The sequence below is a fragment of the Pelobates fuscus genome, chromosome 11 (genome assembly GCF_036172605.1).
Source record: "Pelobates fuscus isolate aPelFus1 chromosome 11, aPelFus1.pri, whole genome shotgun sequence".
Lineage (NCBI taxonomy): Eukaryota > Metazoa > Chordata > Amphibia > Anura > Pelobatidae > Pelobates > Pelobates fuscus.
The window spans coordinates 143323252-143344297 of record NC_086327.1 but is presented as its reverse complement, the minus strand read 5'-3'; the positions used below and the strand labels follow the sequence as shown (position 1 = coordinate 143344297).

The window sequence follows — 21046 nt, the reverse complement described above, 5'->3', positions numbered from 1 at the left end:
CACGCTATAATTCTCTATATACGAATTACCCGTCTATAACACACCCCAGTAACATCGTCTTTTACAAATAGCGGTTACAGTACGGTTAGCATAGGTCAAAGCACAAGTTAAGGTCACAATACAATTATTAGTGGTTATGGTGTTAAACATGCAATGGACGACAATGATTAGTACTTATTATATAATGTCAGTAAATATACAGGGTTATGGTACCGTGCACTATAATACAGCAACACACTATTAACACTCTCGCTAGACGGCTGAGCTTGCGCTATCTAACAAGATATACACTTTACTAAAACAATCGTTAACACATTTACAATTCCCAACTAAACTATTGGCCAGTACCTTGAATGGACTACCTAAAACTATATACACCCGTTTTGGTTAGCCACACTGCCCAATCACCACATATACATAGCGAGCTAGAGAACCGAATTTACACAGGCGCCTCTTAGTCGCACTATACAACGAGCTAGAGATCCGAATTTACACAGGCGCCTCTTAGTCGTACTATCAAAAGTCTAGTGGGTTCCAAATTTACACGCCTTCCCACTTAGCCCAGATAGGATGAGAACTAGCGAACCGAATTTACACAGGCGCCGCTTAGTCTCCCGGTCCCTCCGACCTAGCGAACGTAATATACACCCTAGAACGCTAGTCTAGACAAGACACCGGTGTCCGGCTAGGGCTATCTTACACCAGGACCCCGCCTGACTAACCAAATCAAACGGTCTGACTAAAGAGCGTTCGATCGAGCGGTGCGCCTTCGCTCCTTCCCTCCGACAGAGGGGGCAGATACACAGATTCAAAACCCCTTTGGGCCTACCGCACAATCGGTATACCCCTAGTGGGTCCTGCCGTCTAAAACAGCAGTTGTCTTACCTCCTCGTTCCTGAACCTGAGTTCACACTCATCGACGGGGACACCCCAGCACTTCTTACGTAGAGGCCGATGATCTCCTGGACAACAGACCAGTGGCGCCGAGACGAAGGGAGGTCCACGCAGAAGTTCAGGGGTGCAGCCGTAGAGAACGTGGGCAAAGATAGACCGTCTCACGCCTCTGCCTCTCAGCTACCGTTGAACGATGAGCTTCCCGGCCAATGCACCAAATGATACCGGAGAAACTGACGGAAGCCAAGCACAGAGAGATGGACACAGGTTTCTTCAGGAAGGAAGAGATTCTTTATTGGATCACCGATCGGGACTCAGAGGGACTAGCGTCACCAAAATACAGCAAAGTCTGAGTACTGAATACATAGAGTACATTCCTTATATAGCACTGTAGCTCCTCCCACAATTAACTACACCCACACATACCCTTAACCTATTTAATGAATAGAGTCTAAACTCATCCATCCGGTCTAACCACGTGGCTCATCTGATACAAAGGAGAGGGACGCGTAATTCCAGTTCTTACATTCCTGCACCTGGTCAGTACAGTGATGACAGTATCTTAGCTACGTGTTATTAACTAACTGATACTACAAACACATATACATACATATGCCTTGTGGCAATCTTAGCCTGCTAAACTTGTATTTTACTGGAATTACATCACAATAGCAGCTTCACAAGTCTTGCATCCATTGAACTTGTGAGTTTTTGGACAGTTTCTGCTTGAATTTGTTTGCTAGATGTCAGAATAGCCTCCCAGAGCTGCTGTTTGGATGTAAACTGCCTCCCACCCTCATAGATGTTTTGCTTGAGGTTGCTCCAAAGGTTCTCAATAGGATTGAGGTCAGGGGAGGATGGAGGCCACACCATGACTTTCTCTCCTTTTACCCCCATAGCAGCCATTTATGCAGAGGTTTCCTTTGCAGCATGAGATGGTGCATTGTCATGCATGAAGATGATTTTATTACAGAAAGCATAGTTCTTCCTTCTGTACCAGGGAAGAAAGTGGTCAGTCAGAAACTCCACATACTTTGCAGAGGTCATCTTTACACCTTCGGGGACCCTAAAGAGGCCGACTAGCTCTCTTCCCATGATTCCGGCACAAAACATGCCGCCGCCTTGCTGATGTCGCAGCCTTGTTGGAATAGGGTGGCCGTCCACCAACCATCCACTACTCCATCCATCTAGACCAGTGGTAGTCAACCTTTTTCTACCTACCGCCCACTAATGCATCTTTTTGGTTGAAAAAATGTCCTTACTCCCCACCAGTTTTCACGCAAGTGCGGAATATTGTGGGTGTTTTAAAAAAAAAAAAAAAAAAAAATGTACATTTATCTTTTTATTTCTACTTAATGCAGGTTTATAATGTTTTTAACTTTATAAAGTTTAATGAGAAAACAAAGTAAATTGAAATTACCTTTACTAGTGATTAATGAGATCCTTGAGGTTGATGCTGCGAGACTAAATATTTGATATCTGGTTCGATTTTCGTAAGGAACAAACGAAGGTCTCTTTCGGTGATATTCAGACGACTTCTCTGTTTGCGCATAATATGATTTCTCATTTATGTGTCAGGTCATCTCCTCTCCCTCCTCAATTCCCCACCTCCCCCCCCCCCCCCCCCCTTTCTTTTTTTTTTTTTTACCTTCCTTATAGCAATGCCCAATAGGAAGGCTGAGCTTAGGTAGCCCACTTACTATTATATATATATATATATATATATATATATATATATATATATATATATAATACATACACCCGTCACCCTCCTGTTTCCTACCTTTAAGGTGCAGGAGAGTGACTTTCCCTGGGGTCCAGTGGTGGCTCAGGTGGATGGAGTCAGAGATCCCACTCTGACTCCCCGGTCTTCCTCCCGCGCGGCTCTCCGTGTTAGCTGGAGTGACGTGCAGTCACTTCTGCCCAGCGCTGACCGGGCCCCCCTTACAATCCACATCCATCGGGTGGCCCTGACAGCATGGGCCACCCGATGGACACCTTGGAAGGCGGCCCCGGCGGTTTACCGCGCGGGTCAGGGCCGCAAATGGTGACGGCGGTACCCAGTCACAGGGGTACCGCCGGCACGCGCCCGCCCGGTCTATAAAAAAGAGGAAATCACGCCCACCTGGAATCCTGAAACACCCACTCGTGGGCGGTAGGGGCCAGGTTGACGACCCATGATCTAGACCAGCGGTTCCCAAAGTGTGGGTCGCGACCCACTGGTGGGTCACAGTGAGTCGTGTTGACCCACACATCCAGGGCCGCCGGCTAGTCAGGCAGACTGACACCAGGAGGGAGCCCGGTGGCTTGCCCAGTATGCTGCCGGGCTCCCTCCAATCAGTCTGCCCAGCAGCTGCGGAGCTGCAGACCAGAGAGGTAACACACCGGACCACCAGGGAATTCAGTGAAGGTAGGACACAGCCCCCAGACATCCCCCTGCCCCCCCCATGTAACCCCTTCACCCCCTGTCCTCCCCCAAGTAACCCCTTAACTCCCTGCCCTCCCCCCATGTAACCCCTTAACTCCCTGCCCTCCCCCCATGTAACCCCTTCACTCCCTGCCCTCCCCCCATGTAACCCCTTCACTCCCTGCCCTCACCCCATGTAACCCCTTCACTCCCTGCCCTCACCCCATGTAACCCCTTCACTCCCTGCCCTCACCCCATGTAACCCCTTCACTCCCTGCCCTCACCCCATGTAACCCCTTCACTCCCTGCCCTCACCCCATGTAACCCCTTCACCCCTGCCACCTCCCCCCATGTAACCCCTTCACCCCCTGCCCTCCCCCATGTAACCCCTTCACTCCCTGCCCTCCCCCCATGTAACCCCTTCACTCCCTGCCCTCCCCCCATGTAACACCTTCACTCCATGATGTGCCAAGTTTATGCACCTAAAGCTTATTGCCATGCTGTGCCAAGTTTATGTATTTAAAGCTGCCACAATGTTCTGAATTTATGCCTCTAAAGCTGATTGCCATGGTGTGCCAATTGTGTGCATCTAAAGCGGATTGCTATGGTGTTCACTTTTTAAAATATGCATTAAAAGCAAGTGGGTCTCGAAAAATTACCGTTTTGAAAAGTGGGTCTCGGCCCATAAAAGTTTGGGAAGCCCTGATCTAGACCATCCAGGGTTGCACGGCACTCATTAGTGAACAGGACTGTTTGAATATTGGTCTTCATGTATTGTTTTTCTGCCCAATGCAGCCGTTTCTGCTTGTGAGCATTGGTTAGTGGTGGCCGAATAGAAGGTTTATGCACAGTTGCAAGACTCTGGATGACTTTACACCTTGATGTCTGTGGGACTCCAGAGGCACCAGCAGCTTCCAATATCTGTTTGCTGCTATGTAATGGTATTTTAGCAGCTGCTCTCTTGATCCGATGCATGGATCTGGCAGAAATCTTCCTCAATGTGCCTTTATCTGCACGAACCAGTCTGTGCTCTGAATCGGCAACAAATCTCTTAATAGTGCGATGATCATGCTTAAGTTTTCGTGAAATATCTAATGTTGCAAGGCATTGAACTATTTCACTCTTTTCGGCAGCAGAGAGATCCTTTTTCTTCCCCAAAGTGCATGAAAATGGTGCTCTGCTTAGAGGGACACTTCAGTCACCTGAACAACTTTAGCTTAATGAAGCAGTTTTGGTGTATAGAACATGCCCCTGCAGCCTCACTGCTCAATCCTCTGCCATTTAGGAGTTAAATCCCTTTGTTTATGAACCCTAGTCACACCTCCCTGCATGTGACTTGCACAGCCTTCCATAAACACTTCCTGTAAAGAGAGCCCTATTTAGGCTTTCTTTATTGCAAGTTCTGTTTAATTAAGATTTTCTTATCCCCTGCTATGTTAATAGCTTGCTAGACCCTGCAAGAGCCTTCTGTATGTGATTAAAGTTCAATTTAGAGATTGAGATACAATTATTTAAGGTAAATTACATCTGTTTGAAAGTGTAACCAGTTTTTTTTTTTTTTTCATGCAGGCTCTGTCAATCATAGCCAAGGGAGGTGTGGCTAGGGCTGCATAAACAGAAACAAAGGGATTTAACTCCTAAATGGCAGAGAATTGAGCAGTGACATGTCAGAGGTATGATCTATACCAGGCACTCCAGATGTTTTGGGCTACATCTCCCATAATGCTTACAAAGAATCAAGAGAAATGTAGTCCAAAACATCTGGAGTGCCGAAGGTTGCTTACCCCTGGTCTATACACTAAAACCGTTTTATTAAGCTAAAGTTGTTTTGGTGACTCTAGTGCCCCTTAATTTTACAAAGCACTGTCCAGTGTTCTAAGGGAGCATATAGTCCTGAAATAATGATTGTGATGTTGTAACAATTGTTAGATTACTCACTGTATTATTAAAACTAATAAACAATGTTTTCTTAACCCCTTAACGCCGTTAGGGCGTTCTATGCCGTCCCCATTATAATGGGCTCTAAAGCCCTAACTGCTTTAAGCCTCAAAGCACTGCAAATACTCTCCTCCGCCACAATCCTCTTCTGGGGGACTGCCCCATTCGGCAATTTAGGCCCCTGGGGGCCATGTGATCGCTGAAAGAGTGATCACATGGTCACTATAGCGAGCTTTGGATCTGCCAGCATGGGGACTGCCTAAAGTTAAACTTACAGGCAGACCCCTTGCTGGTCAGAAAAAAATAAAGTTAGCAGGTAAAAAAATTTTTTTTGTTTATATTGATCTATATTACATATATTTTAATACAATTAAAATAAATACATTAAATTGAAATAATTATAAAAAATATATATATGCAATTTAATTCTAAAAGTATTTTGATATTTATATACAATCAGAATACACTTTGAATGAAATTAGATATATAAACATAAAGATTACATAAAAATACATGTAGGATTTAAATTCTATGTGTATTTATCTAATCTATTTTTTTTTTTTTTTTTTTAAATTCTTTATTTTGGTAGTGCATAGAGTAACATACATAGTCACATTGCCACGACAGCTTGCGACTTAAAATATTAAACAAAAACAGTTGTAAACATTGTATGGCTTGTCTTATCATGCACATTTTAGTTTTTAGTCGTGTTATGTAAAGTGGTCCCTATAGCTTGGGGTACCTTCCCTGGTGTCCAGTGTGGGCTTGTTGTCTCCGACCAGGGCCGCCATCAGGGGGTGACAACCGTGACAGTTGTCACGGGCCCGGCGGCCCTGGGGGGCCCGGACTGCTCTGGCAGTCCTGGGCCCCACTTTCCCTCTCTGCACACATAGATAGCGAATATCACTATCTATGTGTGCAGCCGCGGGCCCCCCGGCTTCCCGGTTACCGCAGAGGGGGCCCAGGCAGCACACAGCTTCTCTTCTTCTCGTTTCTGCTAATAACTCTCGCGAGACCCGGTTGCCATGGCAACGCTCCGCGGGTCTCGCGAGAGTTATTGGAGGAGAGAAGAGAAGAGGCTGTGTGCTGCCTGGGCCCCCTCTGCGGTAACTGGGAAGCCGGGGGGCGCCACCGGACCACCAGGGATGGAATCTCCCCCCTCCCTAGACACAGGTAAGCAGGGAGGGGGGAGAAACAATTTTTTTTTTTTAATTTATTTTTTTATGTTAAAATGCCCCCCCCCTCCCCCACACCCCAGCACATTTACACACACACACTGCATACACTGACACAACACACACATACACACACACACAGTGCATACACTGACACAACACACACACTGCATACACTGATACAACACACACACACACTGCATACACTGACACAACACACACACACACACACACACACACTGCATACACTGACACAACACACACACTGCATACACTGACACAACACACACACACACACACACACACACACTGCATACACTGACACAACACACACACACACACTGCATACACTGACACAACACACACACACACTGCATACACTGACACAACACACACACACACACTGCATACACTGACACAACACACACACACACACACTGACACAACACACACACATACTGCATACACTGACACAACACACACACTGCATACACTGACACAACACACACACACACACTGCATACACTGACACAACACACACACACTGCATGCACTAACACAACACACACTCTGCATACACTGACACAAAACACTCTGCATACACTGACACAAAACACTCTGCATACACTGACACAACACACTATGCATACACTAATACAACACATACTGCATACACTAACACACACACTGCATACACTAACACACACACTGCATACACTAACACAACATACATACTGCATACACTAACACAACATACATACTGCATACACTAACACAACAAACACACTGCATACACTAATACAATACACACACTGCATTCACTAATACAACATGCACTCTGCATACACTACACACTAACACACTCACTGCATCCACTATACTGACACACACTCTGCATTCGCTACACATTAACACACTCTGTATTCACTACACTAACACACACTCTCTGCATTCACTACACATTAACACACTCTCTGCATTCACTACACTAACACACTTTCTGCATTCACTACACTAACACACTCTCTGCATTCGCTACACATTAACACACTCTGCATTCACTACACTAACACACACTCTGCATCCGCTACACACTAACACACTCTCTGCATTCACTACACATTAACACTCTGCATCCGCTACACACTAACACACTCTCTGTATTCACTACACATTAACACACACTCTGCATTCCCTACACATTAACACACACTCTGCATTCCCTACACATTAACACACACTCTGCATTCCCTACACATTAACACACACTCTGCATTCCCTACACATTAACACACACTCTGCATTCACTACACATTAACACACTCTGCATTCACTACACTAACACACCCTCTGCATCCGCTACACACTAACACACCCTCTGCATTCCCTACACATTAACACACACTCTGCATTCCCTACACATTAACACACACTCTGCATTCCCTACACATTAACACACACTCTGCATTCCCTACACATTAACACACACTCTGCATTCCCTACACATTAACACACACTCTGCATTCCCTACACATTAACACACACTCTGCATTCCCTACACATTAACACACACTCTGCATTCCCTACACATTAACACACACTCTGCATTCCCTACACATTAACACACACTCTGCATTCCCTACACATTAACACACACTCTGCATTCCCTACACATTAACACACACTCTGCATTCACTACACATTAACACACACTCTGCATTCACTACACATTAAAACACTCTGCATTCACTACACATTAACACACTCTGCATTCACTACACATTAACACACTCTGCATTCACTACACATTTACACACACTCTGCATTCACTGCACTAACACACACACTACATTCATTACACTGACACACTGCATTCACTACACACTAACACACACTCTGCATTCATTACACACTAACACACACTCTGCATTCACTAAACTATGCACACACTCTGGATTCACTATACTGACACACACTCTGCATTAACTGTACACACAGCATCCACTACACAAACATCCTGTATTCACAGTACACACACTACATCCACCACAAATTGAAACACTCTGCATTCACTATACACAGACACTGCGTCTAATACACACACTACATCCACTACAGACACTGCATCCACTAAACACATTTCATCTAGTACATACAAACACTACATCCACTACACAAACACACACTACATCACTGTACACACACTACATCCACTACTCAAACACACTCTGCGTTCACTATACACACTGCATCCGCTACACAAACACACACTCTGCATTCACTGCACAAACAGTATCTAATACACACAAACACTACATCCATTACACACATTCTAATTCACTTCCACTATACACACCACATTCAGTCCCGCATCATTGTCAGCAGACTAGGTAGGGCGTGGGCGGGCCTGGGAGGGAGGGGGAGGGGGGGCCCAGACCTTGTGCTTTGTCAGGGGCCCCAAAATTTCTGATGGCAGCCCTGTCTCCGACAGATCCTTGCTAAGTGTGGATTGAGTGTAGTATGCAGTATATGCTGTGTGTAGGCAAATAGGCTCGCTCCTGAGCTGTATGGCGTGCACGGCATAAGCCGGGAAGTTTTATAGTGAGTGTCGTGTATAACTGACATATTCCCTATAACTGGGTGTTATGTCGCTGAGTGCCTTGCTTGGTATGTCGCCTGTCTTAGGTGGATTGGATTGCGTATTCCCTGCTCTAGTTCCATCAGGCGTGGGGGCTGGTGTTGATTCGTGGCCCATCGGCCGTCTATTCAAGAGTGTGGAGAGTGTGGTTAATCATTTTAGTAACAGATAAACTTCTTAAACGTTAAACAATAAGTGTGTAGCATGTAAAATCGAAAAATTATAGTGAGAGAGAAAAAACAATGAAGTAAAAAGTCTTATGTTAACGTAAGAGTCCTTAGGGTGAGTGCTCTCGCCTGTGAGTTCAGGTTGTTGCCGGGTTATGCTGTTCCCGAGTCGGACCTCGCGGAACGAAGGGGGTCACCCGGTCAGGATTCCATGCGTGTGTCGAGGCTGTAGCACTTTGGGTTGCAGCAGGGCTTAGAGAGTCCATCGGCAGCCCTAGGGCAGGTAATAGCGCCTTTGCTTCTATGAGGGTGCTTGCGGTATGCTTTCCATCATCTTTCTGTATCCAAAGGGCTCGTGTCAGCAGCCACTTGTAGGGGATGTTTTTCTGCCTCAGCAGCGTGGTGAATGGTCTGAGGGACCTTCTCCAAGCGAGAGTGCCGCCAGTTAAGTCCGCGTAGAAAGTTAGATTCATCGCCTCAAAGCGGTAGGGTGCTTGTCCCCTGGTTGCCGCCACAACCGCCATTTTGTCGCTATGGCGCTGAAATTTTATGATCAGGTCTCTGGGTGTGTCGGTGGGTGCCGTTGCGGGTTTTGGGACGCGGAAGAAGCCTTCCAGTTGCGTCGATTTGGCGTGTCGTGATGGGCGTAGGGCTGTCAGTAAACGCCTTAGCATATGTGGTAGCTCATCCGGTGGGGTATCCTCCGGAATGCCCCGGATTTTTAGGTTGTTAGCCCGCTTTGCATCTTCGAGTGCCGCGAACCGGCGCTCGTGTTTGTCGTTTTGACTTTTGAGACCTTGTACCTCTAGCTGCAGCGCCGCTAGTTGTGTGGCTTGGTTAGTTGACTCCGCTTCCAGGGCTCCCATTCTCCCTGTTAGGCCATGGATATCGGCCCGCAAGGACACCACATCTGATTGGAGGGTGCGTTGGAGGTCGGCTAGCAGTGATTTCAGCACCGCCGTCGTTACCGGCGAGGCATCCGCCTGTTGGGCAACCGGTTTCGGTGCCGGAGCCGCTGGGAGGTCTGCTTCATCTTCTCCCGAGGTAAAGTCATCAGAGAATTCCGGGTATGTGTCCGGATAGGCGGCCATTTTGGGCCTAAGCGTCCCCTGCGTTTGGCGGAGCAGCTCGGCTATGGTAGGGCCCGGTCTCGGGATCTCTTGCCTGGGCTTTTTCGATTTCCGCCCCATTGTGTTGGTCCGGTGCCTGGCGGTTCAGTCGGCTGTAGCAGTACCGTTCAGGCGATATTATTTGCTGGGTGGTTAGAATTTGGGCCTGGTTATGTCGGAGTTCACGCTCCATGCGACTTGCTCTCTCCGTTGCTTAGCCACGCCCCCATTTATCTAATCTTTTAACATAAAGTAATTTTATTAATTATAATTTGAGGGACCAGCCTGACAACCCAGGCAGTAAGTCCAGAGAATTTAATTTGCAAGTCCAATTTTTATCCCTGTAACTTTCCAAAACACCATAAAACCTGGACATGGTGGGTACTATTTAGAGGCGTACCTACGGACTCCAGTGCCCATAGCGAGGAGCTGTATCCTATAGATGTTTCTCACCATGTAAAAGGAAACATATATGTAGCATTATATTTTGTTTCCTAATCCTCCCTGTTACATAATGCAGGGCTCGACAAATCCCAGGCGCCAGGTCGCCATGGCGACTTTGAATTTTGCCCTGGCTCCTGGGATTGGTCAGCCCGTTCCCTCCTCTTCCTCCTATCTCAATCCCCGTGTAGCGCTCTGTGAGCTGTAATTACTTTCTCCCGGCGCTGAGGCTACACTGCAGGACACCTGGCAAGATTGTCTCTGTTCACTGCCCGCCCGCATTTCTCAGACCCACCCGCCTGCACAATCGTTCCCCTGCTCGGCTTCAGCGCCAGGAGGAAGTAATTGCAGATCCCGTCACTTCGTCCCGGCGCACAGTGAGCTGCACATGATATCGAGACAGGTGGAGGAGTGAAGTCTTGACCAGCGGCAGCCCACTCCCATTAGGCGCAGCCAGCCCCACCAATCGGCCTCCTGCTGTGCCCAGTCCCACTGGACCCCAGGGAAGCCACTCTCCTGCGCTCAAAAGGTAGGAATAGGAGAGTGGCTAAAAACATGTATTCACATTTATTTATGTTTTAATTCTGTGTATATATCTGTCATGCATATAAGTCTGTGTGTGTATCTGTCTGTGTGCATATGATTCTTTGTGTGTATCAAATAAATATCTTGTGATGGTGTGTGAGAGGATGTATGCCTATCTATCTATATCTGTGTGTGCAGCTCCATCAGCCCCTATGTTAATCCGGCCCTGTGTGTGCCTGTCTATCTATCTATATCTGTGTGTGTGTGTGTGTGTGTGTGTGTGTCTGTTAGTCTGTCAGTCTGTCAGTAAAAGTGTATGTTCAGGTCACATGTGAATGGTGTTTTTACTCAGCTGTTTTCCAACGCCGTGCCAGTCTCGCTGCAGCTGGCCAGCCTCCATAACTGAGATTATCAATTACCATTCAACATCTCCTCATAGTGAAGCATTAAAGCAATGCATCTCTATGGGGAACGTTCAGCGCGCCTCCATGCTGAGAGACACTTTAGTGGCTGTTGGAATGACTGCCACTAGTGGTGTCCCTAGGCAGCAAAGTAAACACAGACTTTTCTCTGAAAAAGCAGAGCTAACATTGAAAAACCTACAGGGACAGGTTAGACACCAGAGTCCCTAAACTAAGCCGTAGTGTTTCTGGTGATTAGAGGGTCCCCTTAAGAATTGTATTTTTGACGCTGGCTCCGAATTTTTTTAGCTGGCTCCTTGATATGTCAAGCCCTGACATAATGTATAAAAAGGAATTGAAAGTTCCTGAGTTTTCCAGCAGTCACTCAAAGCCCTCCGCGCTATATGAAATCACTGCAACTCGTACACGTGAAATAGCAAAGCTCCTTATACAATGCTTCCCCAATAATCTGTAACATACCGTATATACTCACCATTTAACTTGTGTGATGATGTGCCAGACGAGTGCTTGTCACCATATTGCAAGCATAGTAGAGGCGCACTACCGGTCCGGTCCGTTATATCTTATTGCAAACACATTAATAAATCACACCTTTTTTACAAGCATAACATTGACACATCACACCATATCCATGCTGAACTGGGAATAAAAACCAGCCCCGCAAAGTGTGTTGTTTTTTTTGTTTATCAATACCAGTTCACAGGACTTGCCCCAGCACCTACCCCATCACAGAGATTGCACTCGCAGGACTTGCCCCGGCACGGAGATTGCACTCGCAGGACTTGCCCCGGCACGGAGATTGCACTCGCAGGACTTGCCCCGGCACGGAGATTGCACTCGCAGGACTTGCCCCGGCACGGAGATTGCACTCGCAGGACTTGCCCCGGCACGGAGATTGCACTCGCAGGACTTGCCCCGGCACGGAGATTGCACTCGCAGGACTTGCCCCGGCACGGAGATTGCACTCGCAGGACTTGCCCCGGCACGGAGATTGCACTCGCAGGACTTGCCCCGGCACGGAGATTGCACTCGCAGGGCTTGCCCACAGACTTCAAACAGCCTCCTGCATGCACCGTGCAGAAGGAAAAAGATGCAGAAGATGAGATTTCCGGTGGCAACAAAGGTGGGATCACATCGGCCCAGAGATTACTTTCTCACACTCCCACATCTGCATACCTCCACTGCCAAATTCTTAAAGGCTACATCCCACAGCGGCCCCAGGGTAGTCTGGCCCTGCACTCGATTACAAACAGGAGTCTCTACTGGTGTCACTAAATTGAAGGGAAAAAAAAACCACAATAACTTTTTTGTGACAGATGAACTCAGGCTGTCTGAGTATAATGGGGGGAATGCATGTGATATATTGGGGTGTCAAGGTGTAATGGGGATTGCGTAATCGCTACAGTTTGTGTGATCTATTTGGCTCTATGTGATGTATTGTCTGTGTGTGATGTTTTAGAGTTGTGTACATGTGATGGACACTGTGTGTTGGCATTGGGCTGGCTGTGTGTGATGAGAATGTGATGGTTTTGGGCTGGCTGTGTATGATGGGACTAACTGTGATTGTCTTTGTATGGCCGTAATAACCGCTGATGAGTAGATGGCATCATGTAACTGATCATCTGTGACCTGTGAATCCTAGAGCAACACAAACTAACATTAAGTGTTTTGTTCTCACACAATATGTATTCCTGGGCACATACATATTATTTACGTAAAAGCTTCACCTCCTTACTTACGGTCTTAGTAGTAATGCCACTGTCTAGAATATCCACCCCACATGCTCCCCTATGTCAACTGCAGGTGCAGCCAGGAAGGTGTCAAACCGTAGGTACAGCTGCATTATCCGCTCCCTAGTCCCTCTGCATTCTCGAGGCAGGGTAAGATGTGACTGCACTCTCCGCTCACTTCTACCCCCTCCAACCATATCTCTAGTACCCCCTTCTGTGTTCTGTTCCCCTCTCTTCCATGTCTCTCCCCCTTCCATCCATCTATCTCCTTTTCTATCCATAACTGTATCTCCTACCTTTTTATTCATATATCCTCCTTCCATCCATATTCTCTCCCCAGTGTGTCCCTTCCATCAATGTCTCCCTCCCCCTTCCATCCATTTTTTGCTCACCCCATACCATCCACATCTCTCCACCCTTTCTACACCCCCTTTCATCCATATCTCTCCCCTCTTTCATCCGTATATCTCCCCCTTGCCAACCTCCTTCCTCTCATCCATATCTCTCCCCCTTCCTCAATATCCCTCCTTCCTCAATTTCCCTTGCCTACCTCCCCCCCTTACTCAATATCTCCCCCTCCTTGCCCACCGCCACCTTACTCAATATACCCTCCGCCTCTTCCTGAAATCTACCTATCTATGCAATCCTCGTGAGCACTCAGAGCCGGCAGTCCAGTAAAAGGCTCTCCTTACTTGCCCGCCTCACCTACCATTTTGCCTGTCAGGGCAGGTGGTGTCAGGTGCAAGGCGGCGCGCTGTCTGTGTCATGTTGAACTTGTATGCAGACCGCGAGGGGGAGCCGCTCCCCCTGTGTACTGTGCATTTGGTTCCTTGATATAGCCGCACACCGCCTGGGGGCGCAAAAATCACTGCTCACACTGACAATTGATATTTGTGCGCGCCCCTGACAGGCGCCAGTCTCGCCAACTCCTCGGTATGCCTCTGGTACTATTGTACTTGGGAGACTTCGCTTAACACAAATGTGTTATAAAACAGTAAAGGCTAAGTTTGGCCAGCATTTGTGACTAAGTGGCTACTACAAAAGACTGGACATACCCCATTTTGCATACCCTAAATTGTCTAATTTGTTTTTCAAATGGTGGGGTTAACTTTCATTTCTGGGCTGCCATACCGTCTCAAAGGCAACATAGCCAATCTGGCAAATTGCAATTTGCAAAAACAGAAATTCGCAAATCTTATATTTGACCCTATAACTTTCCAAAACACCATAAAACCTGTAGATGAGGGGTACTGTGGTACTCGTGAGACATTACTCTACACAAATATGAGGTTTTTTATTTATTTATGTTTTTTTTTTTTAGAGCGGTTCAATGTATAATACGGATGATATCATCGGTGAAATGGCAGTTTGTGTGAAAAATGCAAAAAAAATATAAACGCTAATTTTGGCCAGGGTTTGTGACTGGCTACTAAAAAAGAAATGTTGTATATGTATATTTTATTGCAGTAAAATCGAACAGTATTATGACATTCATAGTTAAACTGTCACATTCAATTATGTTTCATATATAAATGTGTTATGAAATGAAAGCCCTGTTTCTCCTGTACAAAATATGTAATAAGTGTTGGGTGCACTTAAAAGAGGTGAGTTATCGCCCCTGTTTCAAGTTTTCTCTTGTAAATAAGCTGATCACTAGCATTGTTCAGGGTAGCTACGTTACTACAATGTAAAAATTTAATGTACTGTATTTAAAATGTGCATTTCTTTTATGTGACATGACACGTTACAACTGCATGTATATCTTGGTTGGCTCTGCTGTCGTGGCACTGCGGACCAGATTGTATTTTCTCTGCACAAAAAAAAAAAGAATAAAAAAAAAAGTGAGTTATGGTTGAACAACATATTGCGCAAATTCCAGGTTTTGTTTTGATCACAACTTTTACAATTGTTCAGTTGGCTCCGTCCATAATGGGTTTATCATTTTATAAAATATTGTGTTTTTTTGTTTTTAACTAGAAAAGGCCACTCCTAAAATTTATAAACCTGAAAATACTGTTGGTATACTGACATAAGAAAACATGTAAGTTATGTAGTTGCTGTTTGAGCCTGAACTGTCAAAGGGCTTGTACATTTTATTTATTGCAACTTAATGTACCATCTACTGTATACTCTGAAATTCATATTTGTCATTGTACATGTAATTGTATTTTTGTTTTGGATTCTTGAAGACTGATTTGACATGTTATGTGCTGGCTATGCCAAATCCCTTTCTTATAACAATTTCCTCTTTAAAAAATAAATACATTTAAAAAAGTAAACTCCTTCACTACAAAATCTGATGTACTATCTTTCTGTGGTACAATATATTTGAAATTCCATTGTGCGAAATAATTTTTTTTTTTTGGTTATATATATATATATATATATATATATATATATTTATTATAATCGAGATTATCTTTGTGATGACATCTGCTGTAGTAAGGCATATCATTTAACTGTGTATTGATAGCTGGATGGATTTAAAGGGACATTAAAGCCATCCTGTGCTGAGGCTACATCGGCACTGCTGACCTCTTCTCCTACTACAATGTCACAGAGGCCATGGTCGATTTGATGGTCCAATCCAAGGCTCCTCATTCAGAAATCGCTATAGAGAGAGACTGAATTAGTGCTTTCGTATGGGGGGGGGGATGCTTCCACTGAGGTGGTACCTCTAGTAGCTGTCAATATAAATATTGCAGTTTCTCAAAACAAAAACCTGCCGGTTAAAACTAAAGCACTATTGCACGCAGACCACTCAATTGAGATGATGGGGTTGAGTGGCTTTAGTGATACTATTACCAATAGAGAGTTTGTGTGAATGTTGGAGCATTCTGTATATTCTAATAATCAGAATAAATATTTTCTGTAGAAATGGAAACCTTGATCTGTTCACGTATACATTTTTTTATCTGCTATTTTATAGACCAAATTATGTTGTCTTCTTCTTCCAGGGCCAGTTGGGTGGTTGTGAAAGTGCAGGATGCCACCAGGAGTTTATTGCCCAGTTGACTTCTGGGCCAAGGAGGAGAAGCAGAATATCTCGGTGGACTTTCTGCTTCCTAATGGCATTTACCTCAACTTCTGGGTGCCATGCAACGCCAACCTGGGAAACATCAAAAAGGTACGAAGGACCTCTCCTGCTGAATGATCCCAACATTGCCACTGTTCTCTCTAGTGTCCTGTAAAAACAACCTGATCAGGCTGCTATGAGCAAACGACTGAATCATGGGAAAAGTTTACGTTACCTCTAGATAGGATTAGAATATGTTGAGGAAGATTATTTACTACAAATCGTGATATTTTGTGACCATGTGGTCAAAAATATCTAGAGATGCTCCCTCTAATGTTCCCTTTTAAGCCCTCTGCGCCCAACTGTGAAATTTACAAGATGGTCTTTATTACACCCAAATCCATAAGATTCTTACGGTACGCCATGCAGTATGGAGGGCGTAGTAATGAGAAGAACCATAATAGTGCTTGTAGGGAACACTGCTCACAGCATGTGCAGTGCAATGGGTCTCGTATAAGGTATGTCATTAGACTGCTATATATCTATCTACTCCCGTTTTTAGTCCTCTTATTTAGAGTTAGTGTTTGCAGTCTGTCGGTCTCTGTTCCTGAAGTTAAGTCCTTGCTGCTGTTTTGGTTTGGGTTTTCCAGCTGCTATGGCAACGTGCACAGCAGGAGCCACTGTTTCACATGCTCAGCCATCCTTCATCATACGTCTTCACCTGTATCAACCAGACGGCCGAGCAACAGGAGCTGGAGGACGAACAGCGCCGACTCTGCGACATCCAGCCCTTCCTGCCCGTCCTGAGACTCGTAGCCAGAGAAGGGGACCGGGCAGAGAAACTGCTGAACTCTCAGATAAGCCTCTTGATTGGCAAAGGTCAGGACCAGTCCATATTTTTATTTAATTTTTTTTCATGACATACAATTTATTTTTCGCTGCGGGCACATATTCTGTTCAGCTCTGAGTAGAACGCTTTGAGGGTCTTTACTTTCCTGCTTTCTTGCTTCTTTCTCAGATGCATGAATATGCATTTGGTGCCCTGAGATCTTTTTAAGGACTGCTCTGCCTGCAACCCTCTTAGTTTGTTTTGCGTAATGGATGTGGTTTTGTCATTTGGTTCTGATACATTCCCACTTGTCCTCTGTGCTGCACTGATTCAGTAGTAACTGGCAAGACTTTTTTTTTTTTCCTGTTAAGTTAAAAAGGCTAAACTTCTTTTATTTTTATTTTTCTCCTCCCCCCACCCCCCATTTCAGGTTTGCATGAATTTGACGCTCTAAATGATCCAGAAGTAAATGATTTCCGCAGTAAAATGCGCATGTTCTGCGAAGACACCGCAATGCAAAGACAGCGAATGACTTGGCAGAGCTGGATGGAGACAAATTTTCCCCTCCAGCTTGAATCCTCCTCCTCAATCTTTACGAGAGAATCCATGCCCCCCAAAATGCTCATGATTAACGTCAAATTTGAAAGTAGCGAGGTACGTGGCTGGGCACCAATGCTCTGTAAAATAATGCAACATACTGACTGTTCCTAAACCACTGTCCATATAGGAAAACTTGAATATTGTTGAGCCTAGGATTGGAACTAACATTTACTGGGATTTCGAAAACTGACGTGCCGGTTTTGGTCTACAGCACCATACAGCCTGCAAGCTCTTTATTAATAGCCTTTTGTCAAGGTATGCCTATACATTTGAATTGGCCAATTATATTCCTGAAACGTTGTCCTTTTCCCCCCAGAACTCCGTGTACTTTCCTTCTGATTTAGCGTGACATAACTAAATAGCCATATATACGACGAGAAGTTATGTTTATAGAAGGGAAGAATAGAAACACATGGGCAGTAAAGAAGTTTCTTTATAAGAGTCTGAAAAATATATTTAATTTTTCTTAAACCCAAAAAGTAAACTTGTATTACTTTCTTTCTTTTTTTTTTTTTAAATTTTATTCTTTATTTTAATTTGCTGTCGTATACAATTAAAGACAAAAGGTACATAGCATAACATACAAGGCCATACTATCCTACTGTCCAACAAAATTTGATGCATATTAGTCCATCGATAGTCGCGGCATCACATCAATGTCTGATAAACTATGGTAACAGTTGCATATCTGATGACAAGGTTTTTATAAATATATAGAAATAAAGTATTACCATGGTTGTAACCAGTTAACCAGCTCTGTCCTACCCTCTTGCTGTGTGTGTGTGTGTCTGTGTGTGTATATCTATATCTAAATCTCTCTCTCTCAAAAAAAAATAAAAAATTAAAGGGAACACAAAAATAACATCCTAATTCTGAATGAATGAAATATTCTTCTGAAATACTTTGTCCTTTACATGATTGAATGTGCTGACAACAAAAATCACACAAAAATAAAAAAATGGAAATCAAATTTTTCAACCCATGGAGGTCTGGATTTGGAGTCACACTCAAAATTAAAGTGGAAAAACACACTACAGGCGGATCCAACCTTGATGTAATGTCCTTAAAACAAGTCAAAATGAGGCTCTGTAGTGTGTGTGGCCTCCACCTGCCTGTATGACCACCCTACAACGCCTGTGCAGGCTACTGATGAGGTGGTGGATGGTCTCCTGAGGGATCTCCTCCCAGACCTGGACTAAAGCATTTGCCAACTCCTGTACAGTCTGGTGCAACGTGACGTTGGTGGATGGAGCGAGACATGATGTCCCAGATGTGCTCAATTGGATTCAGGTCTGGGGAACGAGCGGGCCAGTCCATAGCATCAATGCCTTCGTCTTGCAGGAACTGCTGACACACTCCAGCCAGATGAGGTCTATCATTGTCTTGCATTTGGAGGAACTCAGGGCCAACCGCACCAGCATATGGTCTCACAAGGGGTCTGAGGATCTCATCTCGGTACCTAATGGCAGTCAGGCTACCTCTGGCGAGCACATGGAGGGCTGTGCGCCCCCCCCCCCCCCCCAAAGAAATGCCACCCCACACCATTACTGACCCACTGCCAAACCGGTCATGCTGGAGGATGTTGCAGTCAGCAGAACGTTCTCCACTGCGTCTCCAGACTCGCGTCACATGTGCTCAGTGTGAACCTGCTTTCATCTGTGAAGAGCACAGGGTGCCAGTGGCGAATTTGCCAATCTTTGTGTTCTCTGGCAAATGTCAAACTTCCTGCACAGTGTTGGGCTGTAAGAACACCCCCCACCTGTGGACGTCAGGCCCTCATACCACCCTCATGGAGTCTGTTTCTGACCGTTTGAGCAGACACATGCACATTTGTGGCCTGCTGGACGTCATTTTGCAGAGCTCTGGCAGTGCTCCTCCTGTTCCTCCTTGCACAAAGACGTAGGTAGCGGCCCTGCTGCTGGGTTGTTGGCCTCCTATGGCCTCCTCCACGTCTCCTGATGTACTGGCCTGTCTCCTGGTAGCGCCTCCATGCTCTGGACACTACGCTGACAGACACAGCAAACCTTCTTGCCACAGCTCGCATTGATGTGCCATCCTGGATGAGCTGCACTACCTGAGCCACTTGTGTGGGTAGTGGACTCCGTCTCATGCTACCACTAGAGTGAAAGCACCGCCAGCATTCAAAAGTGACCAAAACATCAGCCAGGAAGCATAGGAACTGAGAAGTGGTCTGTGGTCACCACCTGCAGAACCACTCCTTAATTGGGAGTGTCTTGCTAATTGCCTATAATTTCCACCTGTTGTCTATCCCATTTCCACAACAGCATGTGAAATTGATTGTCAGTCAGTGTTGCTTCATGGATTGACTTGGAGTTACATTGTGTTGTTTAAGTGTTCCCTTAATTTTTTTGAGCTGTGTGTGTGTGTGTGTGTGTGTGTGTGTGTGTGCTTCCCTTCCCCTCTTTATCTGCTAGCAAGGGGTGGGATTCTGTTTACTGGGTCAGGGGGGGGAAACTCACATGACTCCCAAGAGGCTCTCCCTCCTATAACTATGTCTAATGTTTGTCTATATGCTCATGCCATGGTTCTCATACTTTATAGAATGAGGGGACGTTGTTGTGTACAGTTGCCGTTATTTTCTTCCAACTTTGCTCTAACCCCTCCGATCTGTGGCGGGGTAGGCTGCAACTAGTGTGCTGCAAGAATGTGTCTTGCTGGCAGTTATTCTGTTGCACAATTTTTGTTCTCTGTGGGTCATGTCATCCCGGGGTTTGGATAGTGGGAAAAGACAGGAGTCCAGCTCGAATGGTCTTTGAGAGACCTCCCTAAGTAACGCTCGTATATCCCCTCAGAACTGTGACAGTGGGGCAGAACCACCACATGTGAGGGTACGTTCCCCTCACCCTTTCCAACAATCATCGGTGGATCGTATGTTCATCCTATATATAAAGAGGATTTTGTACATTTATTCCTGGGAGACTACACATACCGAGACCTTCGCCCTGCCTCGCACATATCCTGCCACTCATCCTCCTCAATCTCCTCCCCCAGGTCTCTCTCCCACTGTTCCACATATCGCAGGGGACCCCAAACCTTGGAGGTCGAGCGTAGCTCAGTATAAATATCCGTGAAAAGTCCCTTCCTATGTCTTCCCTCAGAACATAATCTCAAATAGAGTGAGTAAAGTGCTCTGT

At 45.6% G+C, this 21046-nt stretch overlaps 1 protein-coding gene across 3 annotated transcripts in view; it reads left to right on the top strand.

The window, feature by feature from the left end:
* PIK3CD (phosphatidylinositol-4,5-bisphosphate 3-kinase catalytic subunit delta) overlaps positions 1–21046 on the top strand; it is a 95833-nt gene that overhangs the window by 33035 nt on the left and 41752 nt on the right. For 2 of the 3 annotated variants that reach the window (XM_063436641.1, XM_063436640.1), the window contains exons 2-4: positions 16404–16573; positions 17113–17341; positions 17722–17945. In XM_063436641.1, coding sequence (XP_063292711.1) covers positions 16433–16573; positions 17113–17341; positions 17722–17945 — 594 coding nt within the window. In that variant the 5' untranslated portion in view covers positions 16404–16432. The remainder of the gene's footprint in view (positions 1–16403; positions 16574–17112; positions 17342–17721; positions 17946–21046) is intronic. The other variant, XM_063436642.1, reaches the window with a different exon arrangement.